The following is a 23180-nucleotide window of genomic DNA, read 5'->3' on the forward strand; positions in this document are numbered from 1 at the left end:
CATGTTCTTCATTAGCTTTATGTGAGTTGGCTTATTTATCATATTAGGTTATGTTCACATGTTGCATTTTTGCTGCATTTATTTTTTTCTGCATTAAAACCTGCTCTCTTGGCAGTTACTGTCTCAAAAAAGCAGGTTTCAGCAGCAGATGGAAGGAAGGGAGACACAGTCATTACTAGTGGGTAGGCGGAGCCCACATAGGATAGAACACCGCAGATTAAAAAAGAGTGTTGTCCGGCCCCTCCAGCTTGGGCTCCTCCTACTCCAGCTCTCCAGTCTAAAATTTGAGGTCACAGAGGATGGTCGCTGCTGGAAGCAGCTCCTCAGAAATTTTTTTTATTTTTATCGGACAGAGACTTGGACCCCCGTGGTCTTGAGGTCTCAGGGGTCTCAGCGCTGCTGGACCCCCACCCCTCCCTTGGCGGATCTGCATTACCCTTTGAGAGAGGTCCCTGCAGAACCCTGCCGGCCCCGGGGGATGAGGGATGCTTCCCTGGCGGGGACGCAAACCGCGCATCTGGGGTCACTGCGTTCTCCGCCCTGGGGGGAAGCTTGGGCACAGCGCCACAAATCCCTGGGGGTCCCTGTGGCGCTCAGCTGGGTGAGTACTCAGCATGTTAATGTGTTTTGAGTGCTTCAGCGGCTGCTGCGGCAGCCGCTGCTACATGTATTCTGGCGCGCGCGCTTTTTTGAAGCCGGCGGGGGGCGTGGCTTCGCGCCTTCCCGGTCTTTCGCGGGCAGGAAGCGCTCTGAGCGCGCGCGCTTTCTCCTGCCCCTCTTCTTCCGGCTTCTCTCTCCTCACAGCGCGGCGGCCATTACTGAACGGCTTCCATCGGGCTCCTCACTCTCCTCTCCTCCCGACAGACCGAAGGAACACTGCACCGCGGCCAGCTGGGTGAGTCGCTTCTGCCTGTCAGGGCAGAAGCTTAACCCCTCACCCCCTCAGCGCAGGGCACCTTTTTGAGGCACAATAAGGTGGCAGACTGTGCTGTCCTGCAGCTATTACCTCATATAGAGGTTCCTTTTTTGTCTGGGGCTCGCACATCCTTTTCTTTTCACAGAGGTTGTGGGGAGTCTGCGACATTAACCCCTTATTAGGCGGTTATCCCTTAATTGGGGGTCAGCTGGGGTAGCTCTCTCTTTAAGAGCTTTAACCCTTCAGCTTTCTTTTAAGAAACCACACTGTCCTACTTACTGACAGGTTTAACCTGCCATATGCTGTGTGAGGGCATGTCAGATCAGGGTCCAGGAGGTGCGGACCGTCTCCCAGGTCCGCTACAGGATCAGTCTCGCGTGTCTGACACGCAGGAGTCCTCGACGGGCGCAGCGGTCGGGGGTTTCGGTGATGGGGCAGTGGTCAAAATGGAGGCCCTCACTCGTTCTATTGATGGCCTGTCTGACCTTCTAGGTTATTGGGTGTCAGCTAGATCCTCTCATGGCAGGAAGCGCCACAGGCCGGTACTGCCCTCCCCGCGCAGCGACTCGGAGATCTCTGTTATGGAGGGTTCCCCTTCAAGCTCAGATGGGGAGATGTCCGATTCGGATAAGGAGGATCGGCAGGGGCACTCTGCCTCTTTTTTTGGGCCGTGCAGAGGCTTTTATTGGAGCCATGAGGGAGGCGTTACAGTTTCCGGAGGAGGTAACTAGACGTCCTGGTAAGTCGGCCCGGATGTTTCAGGAGTCGCATAGGTCGCGCTTGGCATTACCATCTCTGGATGAGCTTGATGGGGCAGTGGAGAAGGAACGCCTGTGTCCAGATAAACGTTTTCAGGGAACACGGTTTTTTGAGGCACTGTATCCGTGTTCCACGGAGTTGATTGATAATTGGATTCCTTCTCCTGAAGTGGATGTCCCTTTATCCCAGCTTAGCAAATCCTCATTACTGCCTGTTAAAGGGAAGGCGAGTCTGCAGGATCCGCTGGACAGAAAAACGGAGATGTCGGCGAAATCCATCTACGAGGCCGCGGGTCATGGATTCAGAGCGGTGCTAGGATCCATGTGTGCTTGTAAAGCTTCCCTAAGCTGGTTGGACCGTCTACGGACGGCGTGGCAGGATGGATCCCCGCTATCCGAGGTAGATGGGCTTTTCAAGTTGTTGGAGGATGCGGCCCGATATGGCAGTGATGCAGGTTTGGATACCGCGTCACTGCTGTCCAGGGCGCAATCCTCGGCGGTCACAGTCAGAAGAGCACTGTGGCTCAGACAGTGGACCGGGGACGCGGTTTCCAAGCAAGGTTTGCTATCTTTAGCTTACAAGGGTGGTCAGTTATTTGGATCTGACCTCACAGAGCTGATTGTCAAGGCAAAGGCAAAAGAAGCGGCCTTACCACAGCGAAGAACTGTGGCTTCTGCGTCGGGCAGGCCTAGTGCCGGTAGTAGTCGGCGGCCCTTTCGGTCCAGGGGACGGTCCGGTCAGCCCTCTTGGGGATCGGGTCGTCCCTCTTTTTCAGGAAAAAAGGCTTCTCAGAAATCCCGCACTCCCTGGAAACAGAGCTTCCGTCAAGACAAGCGGGAAGCTGACAAAAAGCCCGCTAAGGCGGATTGACGCCAGGTTTTCACTCGAGGGCTCTCGAGTGGGGGGTCGCCTGCTCCAATTCGAATCGACTTGGGCGTCCCGCGTTTCGGACGCCTGGGTGACGCGGGTTGTGTCAGCAGGCTACTTCATAGAGTTTCTTTCTCGACCCCCGGACAGGTTTTGCCGATCTCGCATTCCGTCAGAGCCCGAGCTAGTTGCCGCTCTACGGCAGGAGGTCGATTCCCTTCTGCTGAAGGGTGTGGTGGTACCGGTTCCGCCGGAGGATCGGGGAAGAGGGTTTTATTCAAACCTCTTTGTGGTCCCCAAAAAGGAGGACAAATTTCGCCCCATTCTGGATCTCAAAAGATTGAATCGGCATGTCCGCACCCGGAAATTCCGCATGGAGTCGCTTCGCTCGGTTGTGGCGGCCCTGTCGCAGAACGACTTTTTGGTGTCAATCGACATTCGCGACGCTTATTTGCATGTTCCCGTCGGAAGGGCCCACCAACGCTTCCTTCGTTTTGCCATAGGTCAGGACCATTTCCAGTTTGTGGCCCTACCATTCGGGTTGGCCTCGGCGCCCAGAGTTTTTACAAAAATTCTGGCACCTCTCATGGCGATCCTTCGAAGACAGGGGGTTACGGTTCTTCCCTACCTAGACGACCTTTTGATTGTGGCGTCCTCAAAGGAGGAGGCGGTGACGGATCGCAATTTATCCCTTCAGCTCCTGGAGGACTTCGGGTGGCTGGTCAATTGGAAGAAGTCGTCTCTGGAACCGTCGCAGTCAATCCTGTTTTTGGGGATGCATTTCGACACGGTACGAGCAGTGGTGTCCCTGCCTCCAGACAAGCAAGCAAGTCTTCTTCGACATGTACAGGTTATGAAGTCTTCGACAGCAATGTCCCTTCGAAGGTGTATGCGCCTTTTGGGTTTGATGGTGGCGTCAATGGAGGCACTTCCGTTTGCCCAATTTCATTCCAGGACTCTCCAAATGCTCATTCTGAACCGTTGGGATCGATCACAGGCTTCGCTGGATCGCAGTGTCATCATCTCCCACAGGGTGCGAGAGTCTCTAGAATGGTGGTTACGTCCGGAAGCGTTATCCCTGGGGAAGTCCTTCCTCCTTCCGAGGTGGTCGGTCATAACCACCGATGCCAGCCTGTCAGGCTGGGGGGGTGTCTGGAACGATCTCTGGATTCAGGGAGTTTGGTCGTCGGAAGAGTCTGTCCTGCCGATCAACATCCTGGAATTGAGGGCGATTTTCCTTTGCCTCCAACACTGGACGGTTCCTTTAAGCGGTCTGCCAGTCCGAGTGCAGACAGACAACGCGACGGCGGTCGCGTATATCAACCATCAAGGTGGAACGAGGAGCTCCAGGCTCATGATGGAAGTGTCTCGGATCCTGGTATGGGCCGAGGCCAAGGTGCCAGCCATCTCTGCGATTCACATTCCGGGAGTTCAGAATATCACGGCGGACTTCCTCAGTCGCGAGAAGGTGGATCCCGGAGAATGGAGTCTTCACCCAGAAATTTTTGCACAGCTGTGCTCCCGTTGGGGAACTCCTCAAGTGGATTTGATGGCATCAAGGTTCAACACCAAGTTACCGACGTTCATGTCCAGGTACAAGGACCCGAAGGCTGTGGCGGTGGATGCTCTGGTGGCTCCGTGGGACCAATTCGAGCTAATCTATGTGTTCCCGCCGATATCCTTACTTCCTCTGGTGTTGCGTCGGATCAGACTGGAAAGAGTCCCGGCTATGTTAGTAGCCCCAGACTGGCCAAGGAGGACGTGGTTCTCGACGCTGGTGTCGCTTCTGGCTGCGCCTCCACTTCCTCTCCCTCTTCGCCCGGACCTGTTAACCCAAGGGCCCGTTCGTCATCCGGACCTGAAGTCTCTGCGTTTGACGGCGTGGCTCTTGAGACCGAAATCTTGACTCGTCAAGGTTTTTCAGCCGAAGTCATTGCCACTTTGCGAGCTGCCAGGGGTCCTGCCACTACTAGGATCTATCACAAGACTTGGGAGGCCTTCTTTTCATGGTGTTCGGGTTCTTCAAGGAACCCGAGGATTTTTTCCATTCCCAATTTGTTGGCCTTTTTGCAGTATGGCCTGGACAAGGGTTTGGCAGTTAGCACTCTGAGGGGTCAGGTTTCTGCTTTGTCCTTGCTGTTTCGGAAGGCTATCGCCTCGCGTAGGGACGTTCGTTCCTTTTTTCGCGGGGTAACCCGTCAGTTTCCGCCGCGGAAGGCGCTTGTGTCCCCTTGGCGGCTCAATCTGGTCTTGGAGGCTCTTCAACATGGGCCTTTTGAGCCTATGGACTCCGTTAGCCTTTCTTTGCTTTCTTGGAAGGTTGCCTTTTTAGTGGCAGTCACCTCTTTGAGAAGGGTTTCTGAACTGGCGGCTCTTTCTTGCTCGCCTCCTTTTCTGGAGTTTCTCCCGGATCGTGTGGTGCTTCGCACACGGGGCGACTTTCTACCTAAGATGGTGTCACAATTTCATGTTAACCAGGATATTGTGTTGCCCTCGCTCTGTCCGGAACCGAGGAATGCGAAGGAACGGGCCTTGCACTCATTGGATTTAGTGCGGGCTTTGAAGTTCTATTTGTCTATTACTCAAGGTTTTCGGAAATCGGACTCTCTGTTTGTGATTCCAGCAGGTCGTCGGCGTGGTCAACGAGCTTCCAAGGACACTATAGCTCGATGGATTCGGTCGGCCATTTTAGAGGCTTACCGACTCAAGGGCGAATCTTGTCCAATTAAGATTCGAGCTCACTCCACAAGAGCTGTGGGTTCATCGTGGGCTTTTCATCAAGGGGCCTCGGCAGCTCAACTCTGCCTGGCGGCTACCTGGCGCTCCGTCCACACTTTTACAAAGTTTTATAAGGTGGACGTCAGTGCTTCCGCTGATGCAGCCTTAGGACGTAGGGTCCTGCAGGCGGCTGTAGTTTAAGTTATCGTTAACTTGTATTTAGCGCTAGTTGCGCATTTTTCTAGGTTGTTGGGATTCTGCCTCTGTTGGTTTTTTTCCCACCCTTAATTTTTGGACTGCTTTGGGACGTCCCACTAGTAATGACTGTGTCTCCCTTCCTTCCATCTGCTGCTGAAAGACGGATTTTGGTAAGACCTTACCTGTAAAATCCTTTTCAGCGAGGGAAGGAAGGGAGACACAGCTCCCTCCCATGGCAGAAGTGTGTTGTTGTGTTTTCAGATGCAGCGTGACCCTTCTCTGATAGCGATTATCTGGGCTGAGGTCGACGCGCTAAGGCTCTGTTCCAGCATTGCCAGCTCATCGCGTGGTCAGGTCCAGTGAGTAGTACCTGGGACTGTGTGGTTTTTCTGTTATATGCATAACCTGTCTCTTGTTTTTTCTCTGAAGTTCTTCAGAAGGGGTTATGTTGCTCCGCTGGTGATATTTGCTCTTCCTTAGCTTGTGTACGGACTGGAGAGCTGGAGTAGGAGGAGCCCAAGCTGGAGGGGCCGGACAACACTCTTTTTTAATCTGCGGTGTTCTATCCTATGTGGGCTCCGCCTGCCCACTAGTAATGACTGTGTCTCCCTTCCTTCCCTCGCTGAAAAGGATTTTACAGGTAAGGTCTTACCAAAATCCGTCTTTTCCTTTGATTCGACTGCGGTCTCGTGCATGCTGATGAGGTTTAGTGCCCAAAAAAATAACCTGATTCAACTTCCTCAGATTTTGGCAGCAGAACCTGATCCCTGTGCTTTTTTTTCCACCACTCATTGCTTTCAATGGGGGGAAAAATGCTGAAAGAAGTGACGTGCTACATTTCACAAAACCCAAGGCTTTACACAAAATCCAGAGGACAAAAACCGAGCTGTGTGCAGGAGATTTGTGAAATGTCACTGACTTTGCTGGTACTGTAAAACGCAGCTGAACGTTTGAATAAATGCAACGTGTGAACATGGCCTTGTTAGAAGGGTAACAAAAGAAAGCCAGTCCCCCATCAACCGTAATCTGCGTTTAGGAGCAGCGAATCATTATGTGCTGCCCACTGGGTGTTGGTGAGACCCCAAGTGCTGCGTGGATGATGGGACCCACCAGAGAGGCGGTGTGCACACGTTGCAGATCTGGTGCAGAAAATAATCTGCAGCGTCAGTTCTATGTGTTTTTTCATCATTGACTTCAGTCAAAAACACAGAGCAAAAAACGGGTGTGTTTCCTGCCAAGAGATGCAAAGACTTCTGCACCCATCTCCTCAGTGTGCACACTGCCTTCATTGCAGATGAGGGGCTTTATTTTATATCTTTTTATCCCTCTAGGTTATTTTAGTTATGGATCCGCATCGTGTCGACTTCTCCTCTCCATTATCTATCGAGGCTTTGTGTGAGCTGCTGAACAATTCTGACGATGAAAATGAAGTAAGTGACGAGTGATTAACAAAAAAGCCATAAACATTGTTAAAGTACAGGTGTTGCAGCCTGGGGCGCCTTCACGTCCTCTACAACCAGTGTCGGTGCCATTAGTGTTTTTCCACTATAGCTAAAGAATTGACGAGGCGTCTCCTGCACTTGGCAATGTTAATCGCAGACGGCACACACTGTCTGACGCCAGCCGTGTTTTTCTTGGATCCCTAGACTTGCATTGGCCGTGGTCATCCGTGCTGCCGGTAAGCAGACATGTGGGGGCCCCATTGGTTATAATGGGCCCATGTATTATCTGCGGGGGAAAAGCAAAACGGACACCACACATACCGGAAGCACGGACATGTGAAGGGGCCTGACATAAGTCTAATGGGGGGGTCCTCTGCCCTGGATGTAAGCGGTGACCCGAGCTGCAGTTCTTGGCACATCCTGGTCTGGTCACATCCTGCCGACACTAATGACCGCTGATCACTGGGGAGTCCGGGTGTTGGCCTGCCACCAATCCGATTGCATCACCAAGTCTGAGGATGTAACTTGTATCCTCTCAGAAAATCTTTAATCAATTTTTTTATATAATAAACTGCCCAGGAGCCCAGATTTTCCTAAGACAATCCCTTGGACCGTGTGCCCACAATCAGTGTTTGACGCTGTATAATATCACTGCATCAAGCACAGCATTTTACAGTTCTAGCAAAGCGAAGGGGAGTTTTAAAAACTTATGCCCACTTTTATTTATTTTTCATGGTGGCAAATACTGTGGCATATTGATCAGTACGGTCTAAAGCCACTGGATAAATAACCCATTGTGTCATAGTCGTCTCGCTGGTGCAGATGGCGGATTACCTTTGGGCGTGTTAAACACTGTATTGGATGCTAATGAGTTGTATCAGAAATCACAAACGTCTACTAATACAGTTTGCCTGTACTTTGACTCCTCAACAAACTTCAGTGGAAAAGCACGTAATAAAATTCACAGCCCATGGCCTCCATTACGTGCAAAATCTTCCCTTACTCCATTTTGTCATTCTTCATGGTTTGGAAAAAGAACTCTTTAATGTCACGACTGACGGCCAAGAAGAGGAATAGCTTATTAATTCGCTGATCTAGGCTTGTGACCAATTAAAAATAAGTGAACAATCCTTACAATAAAGAAGGATTCAGGAGTTAGAATAAACAGTTTGCTTCCTTGTACTCGCATTGTTGGTCACATGCCTGTTTTTTTTTTTACTTGTTTCCTATTGCTTTTCCCAATCAGAGCCTTTCTGTGTCCTCTGTGATGAATCCAGGAAATATTGGACCCTTAGAGCCCGAAAAAAAAGTTACCACTTGTAAGTGCTTGTGATCTCTGCAAAGGGGCTGGAATCTGGATGAATTACAACGTGACTCCTTTACCTAAGGGTAGATGTCCACGACGTGTTCTCAGGTGGAAGGGGAGGGTGGGTTTACTCTTAACCATGTCAGGATTTGTAAACCGTGACGAGTTTAAAGCTATGTGCCTACGATGCAGAAATGCTCCGGATTTTTCCTGAGCGTTTCTGCATCTCCCTGGCAGAAAAAAACGCATGCGGATTGTACATGCGTTTTTCCTGCCAGGGACAAGCGGTTGTCAAGCGTTTTTGGCATGTGATTTCGCATGCTTTTGTCAAGCGCTTTTCCAAGTGATTTTAGCTTCATTTGGAAAAGTGCTTGAAAGTTGGTCACACAATATAAATCCATGCAACTGGCATGGATTTATATTGTGTGACCAACCTAATGTTAAAAAAAAAAAGATTCAGAACATAAAAAATTAAAAAATAACCTTATACTCACCTTCTGATGGCCCCCGCTCTGCTCCCGGCGTCACTGCTGGCTCTGTGGCATGTACCGGTAACGTAAAAGGACCTTCCATGACGTCAGCGGTTATGTGACCTGTCACGCGACCGCTGATGTCATGGAAGGTCCTTTTACATTACCGGTACCTGCCACAGAGCCAGCAGCGACGCCGGGAGCAGAGCGGGGGCCATCAGAAGGTGAGTATAAGGTTATTTTTTAATTTGCTATGTGCCCACGATGCAGAAATGCTCTGGATTTTTTACTGAGTGTTTCTGCATCTCCCTGGCAGAAAAAACGCATGCGGATTGTACATGCGGATTGTACATGCGTTTTTCCTGCCAGGAACATGCGGATGTGAAGCGTTCTTCACATGCATTTCTTCATGCTGGTTGACAAGCGCTTTCCAAGAGATTTTAGCATCACTTGGAAAGTGCTTGACAACTTGGTCACACTATATAAATCCATGCAACCAGCAACCAGCATGGATTTATATAGTGTGACCGTAAAAGAATTGTTAAAAATAAATCTATACTTACCTTCTGATGGCCCCCGGAGTCTTGCTTCTCTCCGTCCTGGCTGCCAGCAGATTGCGGTACACTGAAGGACCTGCTGACGTCAGCGTCGCGTGACCCGTCACATGACTATGACGTTAGAGCAGGTCCTTCAGTCCACCGCGATCTGCCGGCATGGGAGGACGAGCGCACCGCGGGCCATCAGAAGGTAAATATAACATTTATATTTTACCGCGATCTGCCGGCAGTCAGGACGGAGTGAAGCAAGACTGCAAGGGCCATTGGAAGGTAAGCATAGATTCTTTGGGGGTCACACTAATATATATATATCTCTCCATTCCGGTTGCATGGATTTATATAGTGTGACCAAGTTGTCAGGCACTTTCCAGGTGATGCTAAAATCGCCTGGAAAGCACTTGTCAACCCACATGAAGAAATGCATGTGAAGAACGCTTCACATCCGCATGTCCCTGGGAGGAAAAACGCATGCACAAGCCGCATGCACAATCTTCATGCACAAGCCGCATGCACAATCTTCATGCACAAGCCGCATGCACAATCTTCATGCACAAGCCGCATGCACAAGCCGCATGCACAATCTTCATGCACAATCTTCATGCACAATCTTCATGCACAATCTTCATGCACAATCTTCATGCACAATCTTCATGCACAATCTTCATGCACAATCTTCATGCACAATCTTCATGCACAATCTTCATGCACAATCTTCATGCACAATCTTCATGCACAATCTTCATGCACAATCTTCATGCACAATCTTCATGCACAATCTTCATGCACAATCTTCATGCACAATCTTCATGCACAATCTTCATGCACAATCTTCATGCACAATCTTCATGCACAATCTTCATGCACAATCTTCATGCACAATCTTCATGCACAATCTTCATGCACAATCTTCATGCACAATCTTCATGCACAATCTTCATGCACAATCTTCATGCACAATCTTCATGCACAATCTTCATGCACAATCCGCATGCGTTTTTTCTGCCAGGGAGATGTAGAAACGCTCAGGAAAAATCCGGAGCATTTCTGCATCGTGGGCACATAGCCTAATAATTCTTTTCTTACTTACAGGTACTATGGAGGAGAGTCTCCTCTTCTCCAGACCCGGGTACCATCCGCGCATTAATCACATGCCTACATGTAGTCATCTTATGCGATCCAATGCAAGTCAATGGCGGCGATTTCGCACTAGAATCGGTCTTGCTGCGAGTTTTACCGCAATGCGAATTTGCAGCGGAGATTTCCGCATGATGTGCACAGCACATGAGGATTTGCATTGCAGTAAATGGCAGACCTATTACAAGCTATTTTAATGCGTTTTCACAATGAAAATACACCGCGAAAACACATTAAAATCGCTTCGTGTGCACATAGCCTAAAAGTAAAACGAACATATTTCGAGCATCTTTCTCTTCGGAAGAGTGGGGTAAAGACACAGTTGCAAAGAAAAAAAATAGTGTTCACATACCCATGGCTGCATTTTGTCAGCTACAACATGTGGATGTTTGTATTATTCCACGGCCCCACTATCAGTATTTGGTCAGTATTCGGTCAGTATTTTTTCTCAGGAGTTGGAGACAAAACCAGGAGAGGGTGATAAATGCAGAATTGGTGACTTGTTTCTATTAGACCTTTTCTCTGATTGTTCCTCACCTGGTTTTGTCTCCCACTCCTGAGAAAAAATACTGACCGAATACTGACCAAATACTGATAGTGGGGCCGTGGCCTCAGTTGCACTTTTCCTCCCTTTTTCTCCTTAGATGTTGGTCACTATACATCAGGCACTTTGTAGCATTCAAAATATTCCTTACACTTGTCTTTCTAATTTAGTTTTTTTTTCTTGCATTTTCTAAGCTTTAGTCCTGTACTAATTGCCTTTAAAGACTTCTATTTTAATATCCATTTGGAGACGTTTGCATTTTGTCATTCACCCTGATCCGCGCTCCTCCCTTCTAGCATTTCAAGGAGACAGAAGCAGTAAGGAGATATGGAGCGTCTCTGAAGTTCCCGATGGATCGGAATTTGATGACTCTTTGGACCCGAGAAAACAGCCCAAGTACAGTGCCATTACATAGATAAATATACTGGGCTGGCAGTGCATGAATAAAGAAATCTCTCTTCTTCAGATACGAGATGCATTTTAAGCAGAGAGTTGGAAGTGAAGATCTCTTTATGGGCCTGAGTCGAAAAAACCCATCCACAGCCTGCTGCGAGGATCTTGTGGTAAGCGGCTCCTAACAGTGTGCTTGGGCTCTACCTAATGGCTTTTTTTTTACATAACTGTACCTTTATTTCAGGAAAAATACAACAGTGTGCTGGAGTTTTGATGTCCCCTTTAAGTGAATTAGGGGAAATCGTTGTATGAACCTATGCCAGACATAGTATATAAACAATATAAGGCCTTGCTCGCACTGGCGTATAACACGGAGAGGCACAATGCAAGAAAACATCGCATAGCTCTCTGACCAATGATATTCAATATTCAGTGCTGATCTGTGAGGGTCCCACTCCCTCCCAGATTAGACTGGGGGAAAAAAATTACAGCATGCTGCGATTCGCTGCGAGAATCAGATTGCACTCACCAATGCAAGTCAGCGGGTGCGAGAGAAAAAATCGCATGTCACAAGCCCCCTACATATAATATGCTTGCACCCTTTAGTACATATGGCACTAAAGGGTGTTTAGCCTTATTTTATCTATTAAATAAATTATAAAAAATGGCGTGAGGTCCCCCCATATTTTTAATCAGCTGAGGGAAAGCAGACAGCTGGGGGCTGATATTAACGGGCTGGGAAGCTCCATGGTTATTGGGCCCTTCCCAGCAGAATGAGCACACAGCTGTCTGCTTTCCCTTGGCTGTTATTTAAAATTAGAGGGGACCTCACATCATATTTATTAGCTAAATACCTGTATAATAAACTTCATGGCACTAATCATGTGTCTCAGACCTCTTTCTATCTGTATATAAGATTGGTTTATTAGTTTGTAAACTAGATTTAAATTATGCAGAGAATTACAGTATGTAAAAGACTGTTAAAAACTCATTGCATATGCATGTCATTCAGATGTTATATGGATGCTAGTTAAGAAAAATTTCATTGTAATCGCATGAAACTCTTCCTACTTTTCTGGATCACAATTGGACCCCCCCCCCACTCTCCCTTGACAGCACCACCTGAGAGGGTATCCACCCATCAAGGACAGGAAACCTACTGATATAAAAGGGCCGTACCTCTCCTCATCGTTTGGTTTCCTGTCCTTGGAGGGAACCTCTGAAGAGCAGTACAACTAGGAGCTTACCCAGGCTGGAAGGTGTCCATGGACATGGATTCCTTCTGGGCTGGAGAAGCACTACTGGCCAGGAGGTCGGTGGTGCAGCGGCATGCAGGCGGGGCCCTCTAATGTTCCCTGCCGACACGCGTCCCAGATCTGCGTATTTGGGGTCTGCCTGCATGCCCGGAGTAAGCGTGCCGGGACATGACGCTGGGTCTGTGCGGATAGGGGGTGTGGGCAGCCTCAGCGGAAGTGCATGGGGCTGCACACATGTGGGTGCACTGGTGTCCATATCCGGCGTGCCCAATAACGAAGCACACTGGGAAGCCATGGCTGTCCGGGTCTGTGCAGGGCACGTGTCAGGAATTGTCCTGCGTGACGTAAGATGAGTGGCGTTCCGGGTCTGCGCAGGGCCAGCTGGGCCTGCCTGTGCACAGCGCGCCCGAAAGATGTCTGACCTGCATATCCAGGGGAGGACTGGACAGAAGGTGGAGTGACATCCCTCAGGCATAAAATGGAGGGCCGATCATAAAGTGTCGGTGCCTGCACATCTTCATCCACATAAACTTGGATCAGGAGCAGCAATCACCACAACAGCTGCAGCAGTGCCACCATCAGGAATGCAGCAGTGGCAGTCCAACAAGCGACAGCAAGACCAGTCAGGAACAGGACAGGTCGGGAGTCCACCACCTCCAGGAGAGAAACATCATGTGAACCCATCCAGCCTTTATCTCAGGTACCCTAGATGAACATCAGAGTGGTGAGTGATCTTCGTGAAAGTTCACCATGTTAAACAAGTCCCTCTCTGTGTATTGTTTACTAGACAAGGGCCATGAATTGTAGCCAAACAGAAAAACAAAAAATGTGCAGGGATAATCTACCCAGCACATATACCAAAAGTCTGTGCACTGGTTGTATTCAGACAACTGATTCAGAGTCATTAATATTAGGAAATGGAGAGGAATCTAACTCCTCTTCTGCCTCTTCTTCGGAGAGTGATACAGGTGGTAGACCGTGTTTTCTGGCTGAGGAAACGGACAAATTAAATCCATCAGAACAACCATCAGGATATCGTGTTCGGGGTGTTAGATCAAGAGGCACACATTCCCCATCAATGTAAAAATTAAAATGTTCATGAATGGAGAAGACTTGAAAGAAAAGGGCAGCTACCATTATCCTCATCATCAAAGAGGAGGTACCCATTTGTTGAAGCGGAAACGGCTAGGTGGGATAAAACCTCTAAGATTGACATGGCAGTGGCAAAATCATCTAAAAGATCCACCCTGTTGTACGAGTATCTGGGCACTCTGTTTCAGATAAATTACTGCTTTCTTGTCTAGAAGAGCTTTCAGACATGGGAGTCCTCAGCGGGAGCATTAAAGCCAGCAGTTGCGGCCACTTGCACAGCCAGGTCAGTGATGATCTGGTTGCAACAACTAGAGGATCAGATACAAGATGACATTGGCTAGGATCCTATCCCTAGGAATCTCCCACCAATGCAAGGAGCTGCTGCCTTCCTTGCATATTCGGTGAGATCGGCAGCCAGGTGAGTGAATTTATCAAATGCTGCCCGCAGAGCACTGTGGGTCAAGAGCTGGCCGAGAGATGTCCAGTCCCATGTGAAAGAGAATTCCTCTTCGGACGAGCACTGGATGACATACTGGACAAAGAGGCAGATAAAAAGAAAGGGTTTCCCAGTGCATCCATACCACAGTACAAGAAATCCTTTCATAAAAGGAGGTATAACAGGAACAAGCTCTCCAGAGAACAGGGGAAATGGAAGGACAGGAAGCCAAAAAGAGTAGGCTTCATGTTCAGAGGTCCTTCCTCTGAGAATAGGAAAACCTCTAAGTGACAGGCTTCCCCAGGTAGGAGAAAGACTGTCCCACTGCCTGCCTGGGAGAAAATTACATCCAGCTCATGGATTCTGGGGATAATGAAATCAGGACTTGAACTGGAGTTCAGATCTGTCCTTCGGCAAACGTTCAGGATTTCATCTCCCAGGGATCTTAGGGAACAAGCAGCCCTAGAAAAGGAAGTATTAAAACTAGAAAAACAAGTTCTGACGGAAATACCGGTGAAGGGGATTTCATTCTCCCTTATTTGTAATTAAAAAAAATATATGATACCTTCAGAACCACCTTCACCCATCCTCAAAAAGCCCTCCCTTGACCCATCCTCTGTGTCTAGCTATCGCCCCATATCACTTCTCCCCTGTGCCTCAAAACTACTGGAACAACACGTCCATTCTGAGCTGTCCTCCCACCTCGCCTCCTGCTCCCTCTTCGACCGCTTACAATCTGGTTTCCGACCGCACCGTTCTACTGAAACTGCACTGACTAAAGTCACCAATGACCTACTAACTGCCAAATCTAAGCGACACTACTCTGTCCTCCTCCTCCTAGACCTGTCCTCTGCCTTAGACACAGTGGACCATTCCCTCTTACTGCAGACTCTCTCATCTATCGGCATCACAGACTTGGCCCTATCCTGGAACTCCTCATACCCAGCAGACTGGGCATTCACCGTCTCCCACTCACAGACCACCTCCTCATCTCACCCCCCATCTGTTGGTGTCCCCCAAGGTTCAGTTCTAGGACCCCTGCTCTTCTCCATCTACACCCTCGGCCTGGGACAGCTCATATACAGTCTCAAGGCTTTCAGTATCACCTCTATGTTGATGACACACAGATCTACCTCTCTGGATCCGATATCACCTCCTTACTAACCAAAATCCCACAATGTCTGTCTGCTATTTCATCCTTCTTCTCTGCTAGATTTCTAAAATTTAACATGGACAAAACAGAATTCATCATCTTTCCGCCATCTCATTCAACCCCTCCAACTGACCTATCTATCAACGTCAATGGCTGCCCACTCTCCCCAGTCCCTCAAGCTCGCTGCCTTGGGGTAACCCTGGACTCTGATCTCTCCTTCACACCACATATCCAAGCCCTTTCCACTTCCTGCCGACTCCAACTCAAAAACATCTCCCGGATCCGCACATTCCTCAGCCATGAATCTGCAAAAACCCTAGTGCACACCCTCATCATCTCCGGCCTTGACTACTGCAACCTCCTGCTCTGTGGCCTCTCCTCTAACACTCTCGCACCCCTCCAATCTATCCTAAACTCTGCAGCTCAACTAATCAACCTGTCCCCCCGCTATTCCCCGGCCTCTCCTCTCTGTCAATCTCTTCACTGGCTCCCCATTGCTCACAGACTCCAGTTCAAAACCCTAACCATGACATACAAAGCCAACCACAACCTGTCTCCTCCATATATCTCTGACCTAGTCTCCCGTTACATACCCGCAGGCAACCTCCGATCCTCACAAGGTCTCCTTCTCTGCTCCCCTCTTATCTCCTCCTCCCACAATCGCATACAAGATTTCTCCCGTGCTTCCCCCCCTACTCTACAACTCTCTACCCCAACACATCAGACTCTCGCCGACCGTGGAAACCTTCAAAAGGAACCTGAAGACCCACCTCTTCCGACAAGCCTACAACCTGCAGTAACCCTCGCTCCACCATACCGCTGCACGACCAGCTCTATCCTCATCTACTGTATCCTCACCCATCCCTTGTAGATTGTGAGCCCTCGCGGGCAGGGACCTCGCTCCTCCTGTACCAGTCGCTGTCACATTGTGTTCAAGATTATTGTAATTGTTCTTGTATTATACCCCTTTTTCACATGTAAAGCACCATGCAATAAATGGCGCTATAATAATAATAATAAAATAATAACCATAGTCAACCTGAAGGGGCTGAACAAATACCTGGTTTACAGACCCTTCAAGATGGAATCTATAAAATCGGCCATAAATATGCCGTTTGCAGGATGTTATGAGTGTGCTGGACCTGAAGGACGCCTATTACCACGTCCCAATCCATATGTAGGATCAACAATTGCTGAGAGTGGCCATATATATCCACAAGCAAGTCAGGCATTTTCAATACATCTCTACTCTGTCCTGTCTATGGCCCCAAGGATCTTTACGAAGATCATTCTGGAAGTCAAGGTGCACCTTCGAGAATGGGATACACTCGTAATCCCGTACTTGGACGGTTTTCTGGTGGTACACAGGTCAGTAGAACACTGTAATCACCAGTAGACAGAAGTCAACCAGTCTGATCAAACTAGGATGGATACTGGAGCCGCAGCGTTCAGTCTTTCTTGGGTCTTACCTTAAACTCAAAGGATCAGACTTGTCTTTTTTTCCTTCTGGTAGAAGTCAAGATTGTGACCTAAGTTTCAGCAGCAGTCACAACGCCTGCTATGACCCTAAGGAAGGCAATGCAATGTCTCTACTAGGGACAATGACTTCTTGTATCCCAGCAGTACAATGGGCTCAAATACACTCCAGACATTTGCAGCAGGACATCCTAGCAGCAGAAAAACGACTCGGAGGACATTTAGAGGGGAAAATGACGCTTTCCCAGTAGACATTTCCATCACATGGTGGCAGCAGTTAGTGAAGCTGTTGCAGGAAACCCCTTGGTCTTATCAGATCAAAGATATAATTACGACAGACGCAAACTCAGATGGATGGGAGATGTCAGAGATTGTGTAATCCAGGGACTCTGGTCGGCGACCGAAAAAAGGTGGTATTCAAATTTGAAGGATTTGTTAGCCGTGAAAAATGCAGTAATGAAACTCCTTTCCCACTTGCAAGGGCGTCATGTTCATATCATGTAGGACCACCGCACGAGTCTCCTACATCAACCATCGAGGGGGCACGAGATCCCGTCCTCTGATGTTGGTAACAGAAGAAATCCTTCGATTTGCGGAAAAACACACAGCACTGCACATAAAAGGAAAGGAGAACAAAAGAGCAGATTTCTTGAGTCTGAATACCCTGAAACAGGGAGAATGGGAGCTAAGTCCGGCGGTATTCCAACAGATTGTGGACCGTTGGGGACGGCCAGAGATTGACCTGTTCACAGGCAGAACAAAGAACGTCTGCACTTTGAATCCAAGGGAGGAACCCTATGCAGTGGATGTGCTGAAGATTCCCTGGAACTTCAACCTGGCCTACGCTTTCCCCCCATTAATGTTGATTCGAGCAAGAATCATTTCAATCGCTCTATTCTGGCCCAGGAGACAGTGGTTCACTTGGATAAGAATGATGTGTGAATCAGATGGGTCCTTCCAGATGTTCCGGATCTCCTCAGGCGGGGTCCAGTCTTCCATCCTCAGAGGTCGGGCCTGCATTTGACGGCCTGGAGTTTGAAAAGTCATTGCTGATCCAAGAAGGGTTTTCCTTGAACTTAGTCACCACTCTGCTTAAAAGCAGAAGACCAATAACAACTAAAATATATGGTAGAACGTAGGCGACGTCGGGACAATCCGCGAAAGATAAAATCCCTATAAAGACCCTACTAGAATTTCTCCAGAGGTGGATTGGAAATGGGGTTGGCTACCAGTACCCTTAAGGTGCAAGTGTTGGCTCTAGGAGCCCTGTATAGTTACAATTTAGTGGCAGATAGGTGGGTCATGAGATTCATAAAAGCATATGACAGATCCAGACCGATGCCTACCCCAAGAATGTCTCCCTGGGAGCTGAACCTGGTCCTGGAAGCACTGACTAAACTCTTTTAAAGGCTTAAAGGGAGGCTAACAGTCAGGACTCTCACATTTTGAAGACAGTAATACTGGTGGCCTTGACGTCAGCTGGCAGAGTCAGCGACTTACAGGCACTGTCAGTTAACGACCCGTTCACACAGGCTGGGTCTGGTCTTAATGTAACTCCGTCTTCAGTCGCCTATCTCCCGAAAGTGACCTCCAAAGTCCATAGAACCCAGGAAATGGTTCTCCTTCATTATTTTATAATCCTAAGAATTCAGAGGAGCAGAATCTTCACACCCAAATATTAGGCGGGTTTTGGTAGAATATTTGGCTGTAACCAAACAATGGAGGAAGAATGAAGCTTTGTTTGTGTCCTTCCGGGGAGCTAGGAAGGGTCTCAAAGTTACAAAGGGCACTATAGGTAGATGGATCATTCTCTCCTCCCATCCCCCTCTCTCCCAGGTTGTGGGTATTATAGTCAGTGACATGTTCTGCATTTCATTACTATTATATGTACTTAATTTACCACCACCCTATTCTGCAGCAGTGTGCCACTGTCCCCTCTCAGCTCCAATGTGTGCTAAAAGCCCTCCATGTGCTGATATCCTGAATATATTGAGTTGTCAGAACAGTTGTGGAATACAAAATACAGTTGTGATGACCTAATCTCCTATGTTTTCATTCTTAACCCACAGATGACTTACTTTATCCTAGGTTAAAATCCATCTCCCTAACACAAGAGCCTCTGACATGTCACTTGACATCACAAGGAAGTTCCTAGACCTCCGTACTCCCAAATAGTAAGTAATGAAAGACCAACAAGTGTGTGTGTGTGTATGTGTATATATATATATATATATATATATATATATATATATATATATATATATATATATATATATATATATATATATATATATATATATACACTGCTCAAAAAATAAAGGGAGCACTGAAATAACACATCCTAGATGTGAATGAATGAAATCTTCTCATTGAATACTTTGTTCTGTAGAAAGCTGAATGTGCTGACAACAAAATCACACAAAAATCATCAATGGAAATCACATTTATTAACCAATGGAGGCCTGGATTTGGAGTCACCCCCAAAATTAAAGTGGAAAAACACATTACAGGCTGATCCAAGTTTGATGTAATGTCCTTAAAACAAGTCACAATGAGTCTCAGTATTGTGTGTGGCCTCCACGTGCCTGTATGACCTCCCTACAACGCCTGGGCATGCTCCTGATGAGGCTGAGTATTGTGTGTGGCCTCCACGTGCCTGTATGACCTCCCTACAACGCCTGGGCATGCTCCTGATGAGGCTGAGCATTGTGTGTGGCCTCCACGTGCCTGTATGACCTCCCTACAATGCCTGGGCATGCTCCTGATGAGGCTGAGTATTGTGTGTGGCCTCCACGTGCCTGTATGACCTCCCTACAACGCCTGGGCATGCTCCTGATGAGGCTGAGCATTGTGTGTGGCCTCCACGTGCCTGTATGACCTCCCTACAACGCCTGGGCATGCTCCTGATGAGGCTGAGTATTGTGTGTGGCCTCCACGTGCCTGTATGACCTCCCTACAACGCCTGGGCATGCTCCTGATGAGGCTGAGCATTGTGTGTGGCCTCCACGTGCCTGTATGACCTCCCTACAATGCCTGGGCATGCTCCTGATGAGGCTGAGTATTGTGTGTGGCCTCCACGTGCCTGTATGACCTCCCTACAACACCTGGGCATGCTCCTGATGAGGCTGAGTATTGTGTGTGGCCTCCACGTGCCTGTATGACCTCCCTACAACGCCTGGGCATGCTCCTGATGAGGCTGAGTATTGTGTGTGTGTGGCCTCCACGTGCCTGTATGACCTCCCTACAACGCCTGGGCATGCTCCTGATGAGGCTGAGTATTGTGTGTGGCCTCCACGTGCCTGTATGACCTCCCTACAACGCCTGGGCATGCTCCTGATGAGGTTTCGGATGGTCTCCTGTGGGATCTCCTCCCAGACCTGGACTAAAACATCCGCCTACTCCTAGACAGTCTGTAGTGCAACGTGACGTTGGTGGATGGAGCGAGACATGATGTCCCAGATGTGCTCAATCGGATTCAGGTCTGGGGAACGGGCGGGCCAGTCCATAGCTTCTATGCCTTCATCTTGCAGGAACTGCTGACACACTCCAGCCACATGAAGTCTGGCATTGTTCTGCATTAGCAGGAACCCAGGTCCAACCGCACCAGCATATGGTCTCACAAGGGGTCTGAGGATCTCATCTCGGTACCTAATGGCAGTCAGGCTACCCCTGGCGAGCACATGGAGGGGTGTGTGGCCCTCCAAAGAAATGCCACCCCACACCATTACTGACCCACTGCCAAACCGGTCATGCTGAAGGATGTTGCAGGCAGCAGATCGCTCTCCACGGCGTCTCCAGACTCTGTCACGTCTGTCACATGTGCTCAGTGTGAACCTGCTTTCATCTGTAAAGAGCACAGGGCGCCAGTGGCGACTTTTCCAATCCTGGTGTTCTGTGGCAAATGCCAAGCGTCCTGCACGGTGTTGGGCTGTGAGTACAACCCCCATCTGTGGACGTCGGGCCCTCATACCACCCTCATGGAGTCGGTTTCTAACCGTTTGTGCAAACACATGCACATTTGTGGCTGCTGGAGGTCATTTTGCAGGGCTCTGGCAGTGCTCCTCCTGTTCCTCCTTGCACAAAGGCAGAGGTAGCGGTCCTGCTGCTGGGTTGTTGCCCTCCTACGGCCCCCTCCACATCTCCTGGTGTACTGGCCTGTCTCCTGATAGCGCCTCCAGCCTCTGAACACTACGCTGACAGACACAGCAAACCTTCTTGCCACAGCTCGCATTGGTGTGCCGTCCTGGATGAGCTGCACTACCTGAGCAACTTCTGTGGGTTGTAGAGTCCGTCTCATGCTACCACGAGTGTGAAAGCACAACCAACATTCAAAAGTGACCAAAACATCAGCCAGAAAGCATTGGTACTGAGATGTGGTCTGTGGTCCCCACCTGCAGAACCACTCCTTTTATTGAGGGTGTCTTGATAATTGCCAATAATTTCCATCTATTGTCTGTTCCATTTGCACATCAGCATGTGAAATTGATTGTCAATCAGTGTTGCTTCCTAAGTGGACAGTTTGATTTCACAGAAGTTTGATTTACTTGGAGTTAGATTCTGTTGTTTGTGTTCTCTTTATTTTTTTGAGCAGTGTATATGTATATAAATTTATTTATTTAAAAAAAAAAAAAAAAAAAAACCTGGTAAGTTTTCAACTCTAGGTAACGTCCTCAATTCTTTACACCTGGATATTCTCACACTTTGGGTGGACACGTAACTCGGTAAGTGCTGCTCTACATGACCGGTGTGTTGTACAGATGTAGCAGAGCTGAATGGGAGAAGTTTTCTGTGCTACAGTCAAAGGGAACTGCAGCCACATGGCTACATCATCTCTGCTACCTGCAAGCAGCTCTAACTGTCCGGCCGCTCCGGTCATTCATGGCCTCACTGTAATGATGAAGGACACTTGGGCCACGTCTTATGTAGCAGAGGTGACACTTTACTAACTACATCCACCATTCTTCTAACTGCATGCCTGCCCTGAGGAAAGCCCACCATTACTGAGACAAGGCATATGAATGGATCTGCTGTTGCCAGAGGAAAAATTACATTATATATAATTTTTCTCCCATTATTATAAAACAACCAGTTGTTAGGAGATCTGGTCACTGCCAAAATTGAATGATTGTAATGAAATAGTAAGCAAAAGTCCTAAAGAGTCAATATCGGCACTTCAATGAGCCTTACCACGTAGCAAAAATGTTCCTCCATACGCACATCATGTTACCAACGAAGTATTATCGGTAGACTCATTAGAAACCTTCTAATAATGTTTCTTTCCTTAGTAAACTCGGATTACACCTTCCTCATCCAGTGAACGAAAAAACTGGGAAAGCGCAATATAAGGTGGACACAGAAACTCTGGAGGTGACCCTCACTATGGTCAGAGACTTGGACTTTGTCAATTTTTCATGACCCTTGACGAATCCAGTGTTAATCATTTTGTTATCGTTTTATTTCTTATGTGTTTTTTCATATTTATTAAAATAAAATCATGTAGAAAAAAAAATTGTTGTTGAATGTTCCTGTGCTGCTGTCCTGTGGACTCGGCGTACCTCGGATATATGATCACTTAATGCAATGCAGTATAAATACAAATACTGACTACTTCTAACACTCCTGTGGCATCTGCCAGGTGGCCTGTCACCTTGTTTGGGGTCTGCGGCTTCACGCTATTGAAACGAGCCTGGCAGTCAGATGACACGCACATTCCCCAACTCTCTCTGCAATGGCTAAATCTATGGAGAACTTGTGCTCTACTGCATCTGCAATGGCTGAATCTATGGAGAAATTGTGCCCTACTGCATCTGCAGTGGCTGAATCTATGAAGAACTTGTGCTCTACTGCATCTGTAATGGCTGAATCTAAGGAGAACTTGTGCTCTACTGCATCTGCAATGGCTGAATCTATGGAGAACTTGTGCTCTACTGCATCTGCAATGGCTGAATCTATGGAGAACCTGTGCTCTACTGCATCTGCAATGGCTGAATCTATGGAGAACTTGTGCTCTACTGCATCTGCAATGGCTGAATCTATGGAGAACTTGTGCTCTACTGCATCTGCAATGGCTGAATCTATGGAGAACTTGTGCTCTACTGCATCTGCAATGGCTGAATCTATGGAGAACTTGTGCTCTACTGCATCTGCAATGGCTGAATCTATGGAGAACTTGTGCTCTACTGCATCTGTAATGGCTGAATCTATGGAGAACTTGTGCTCTACTGCATCTGCAATGGCTGAATCTATGGAGAACCTGTGCTGTACTGCATCTGCAATGGCTGAATCTATGGAGAACTTGTGCTCTACTGCATCTGCAATGGCTGAATCTATGGAGAACCTGTGCTCTACTGCATCTGCAATGGCTGAATCTATGGAGAACCTGTGCTGTACTGCATCTGCAATGGCTGAATCTATGGAGAACTTGTGCTCTACTGCATCTGCAATGGCTGAATCTATGGAGAAC

At 48.2% G+C, this 23180-nt stretch overlaps 1 protein-coding gene across 2 annotated transcripts in view; it reads left to right on the top strand.

Annotated features, from left to right (window-relative positions):
• The window catches only part of DNAAF6 (dynein axonemal assembly factor 6), a 27132-nt gene extending 4906 nt beyond the window's left edge, over nt 1-22226 (top strand). Inside the window, exons 1-7 of one of the 2 annotated variants that reach the window (XM_073639654.1) lie at nt 5999-6098; nt 6790-6888; nt 8147-8219; nt 11208-11307; nt 11378-11474; nt 18806-18891; nt 22003-22226. In XM_073639654.1, the coding sequence (XP_073495755.1) occupies nt 6054-6098; nt 6790-6888; nt 8147-8219; nt 11208-11307; nt 11378-11474; nt 18806-18891; nt 22003-22132 (630 nt within the window). In that variant the 5' untranslated portion in view covers nt 5999-6053 and the 3' untranslated portion in view covers nt 22133-22226. Of the gene's footprint in view, nt 1-5998; nt 6099-6789; nt 6889-8146; nt 8220-11207; nt 11308-11377; nt 11475-18805; nt 18892-22002 lie in introns of those variants that run through there. The other variant, XM_073639655.1, reaches the window with a different exon arrangement.
• The last annotated feature ends 954 nt before the right edge of the window (nt 22227-23180 follow it).

Source organism: Phyllobates terribilis, unplaced genomic scaffold (genome assembly GCF_046119375.1).
Source record: "Phyllobates terribilis strain yellow unplaced genomic scaffold, ASM4611937v1 Scaffold_7__3_contigs__length_470593459, whole genome shotgun sequence".
NCBI lineage: Eukaryota > Metazoa > Chordata > Amphibia > Anura > Dendrobatidae > Phyllobates > Phyllobates terribilis.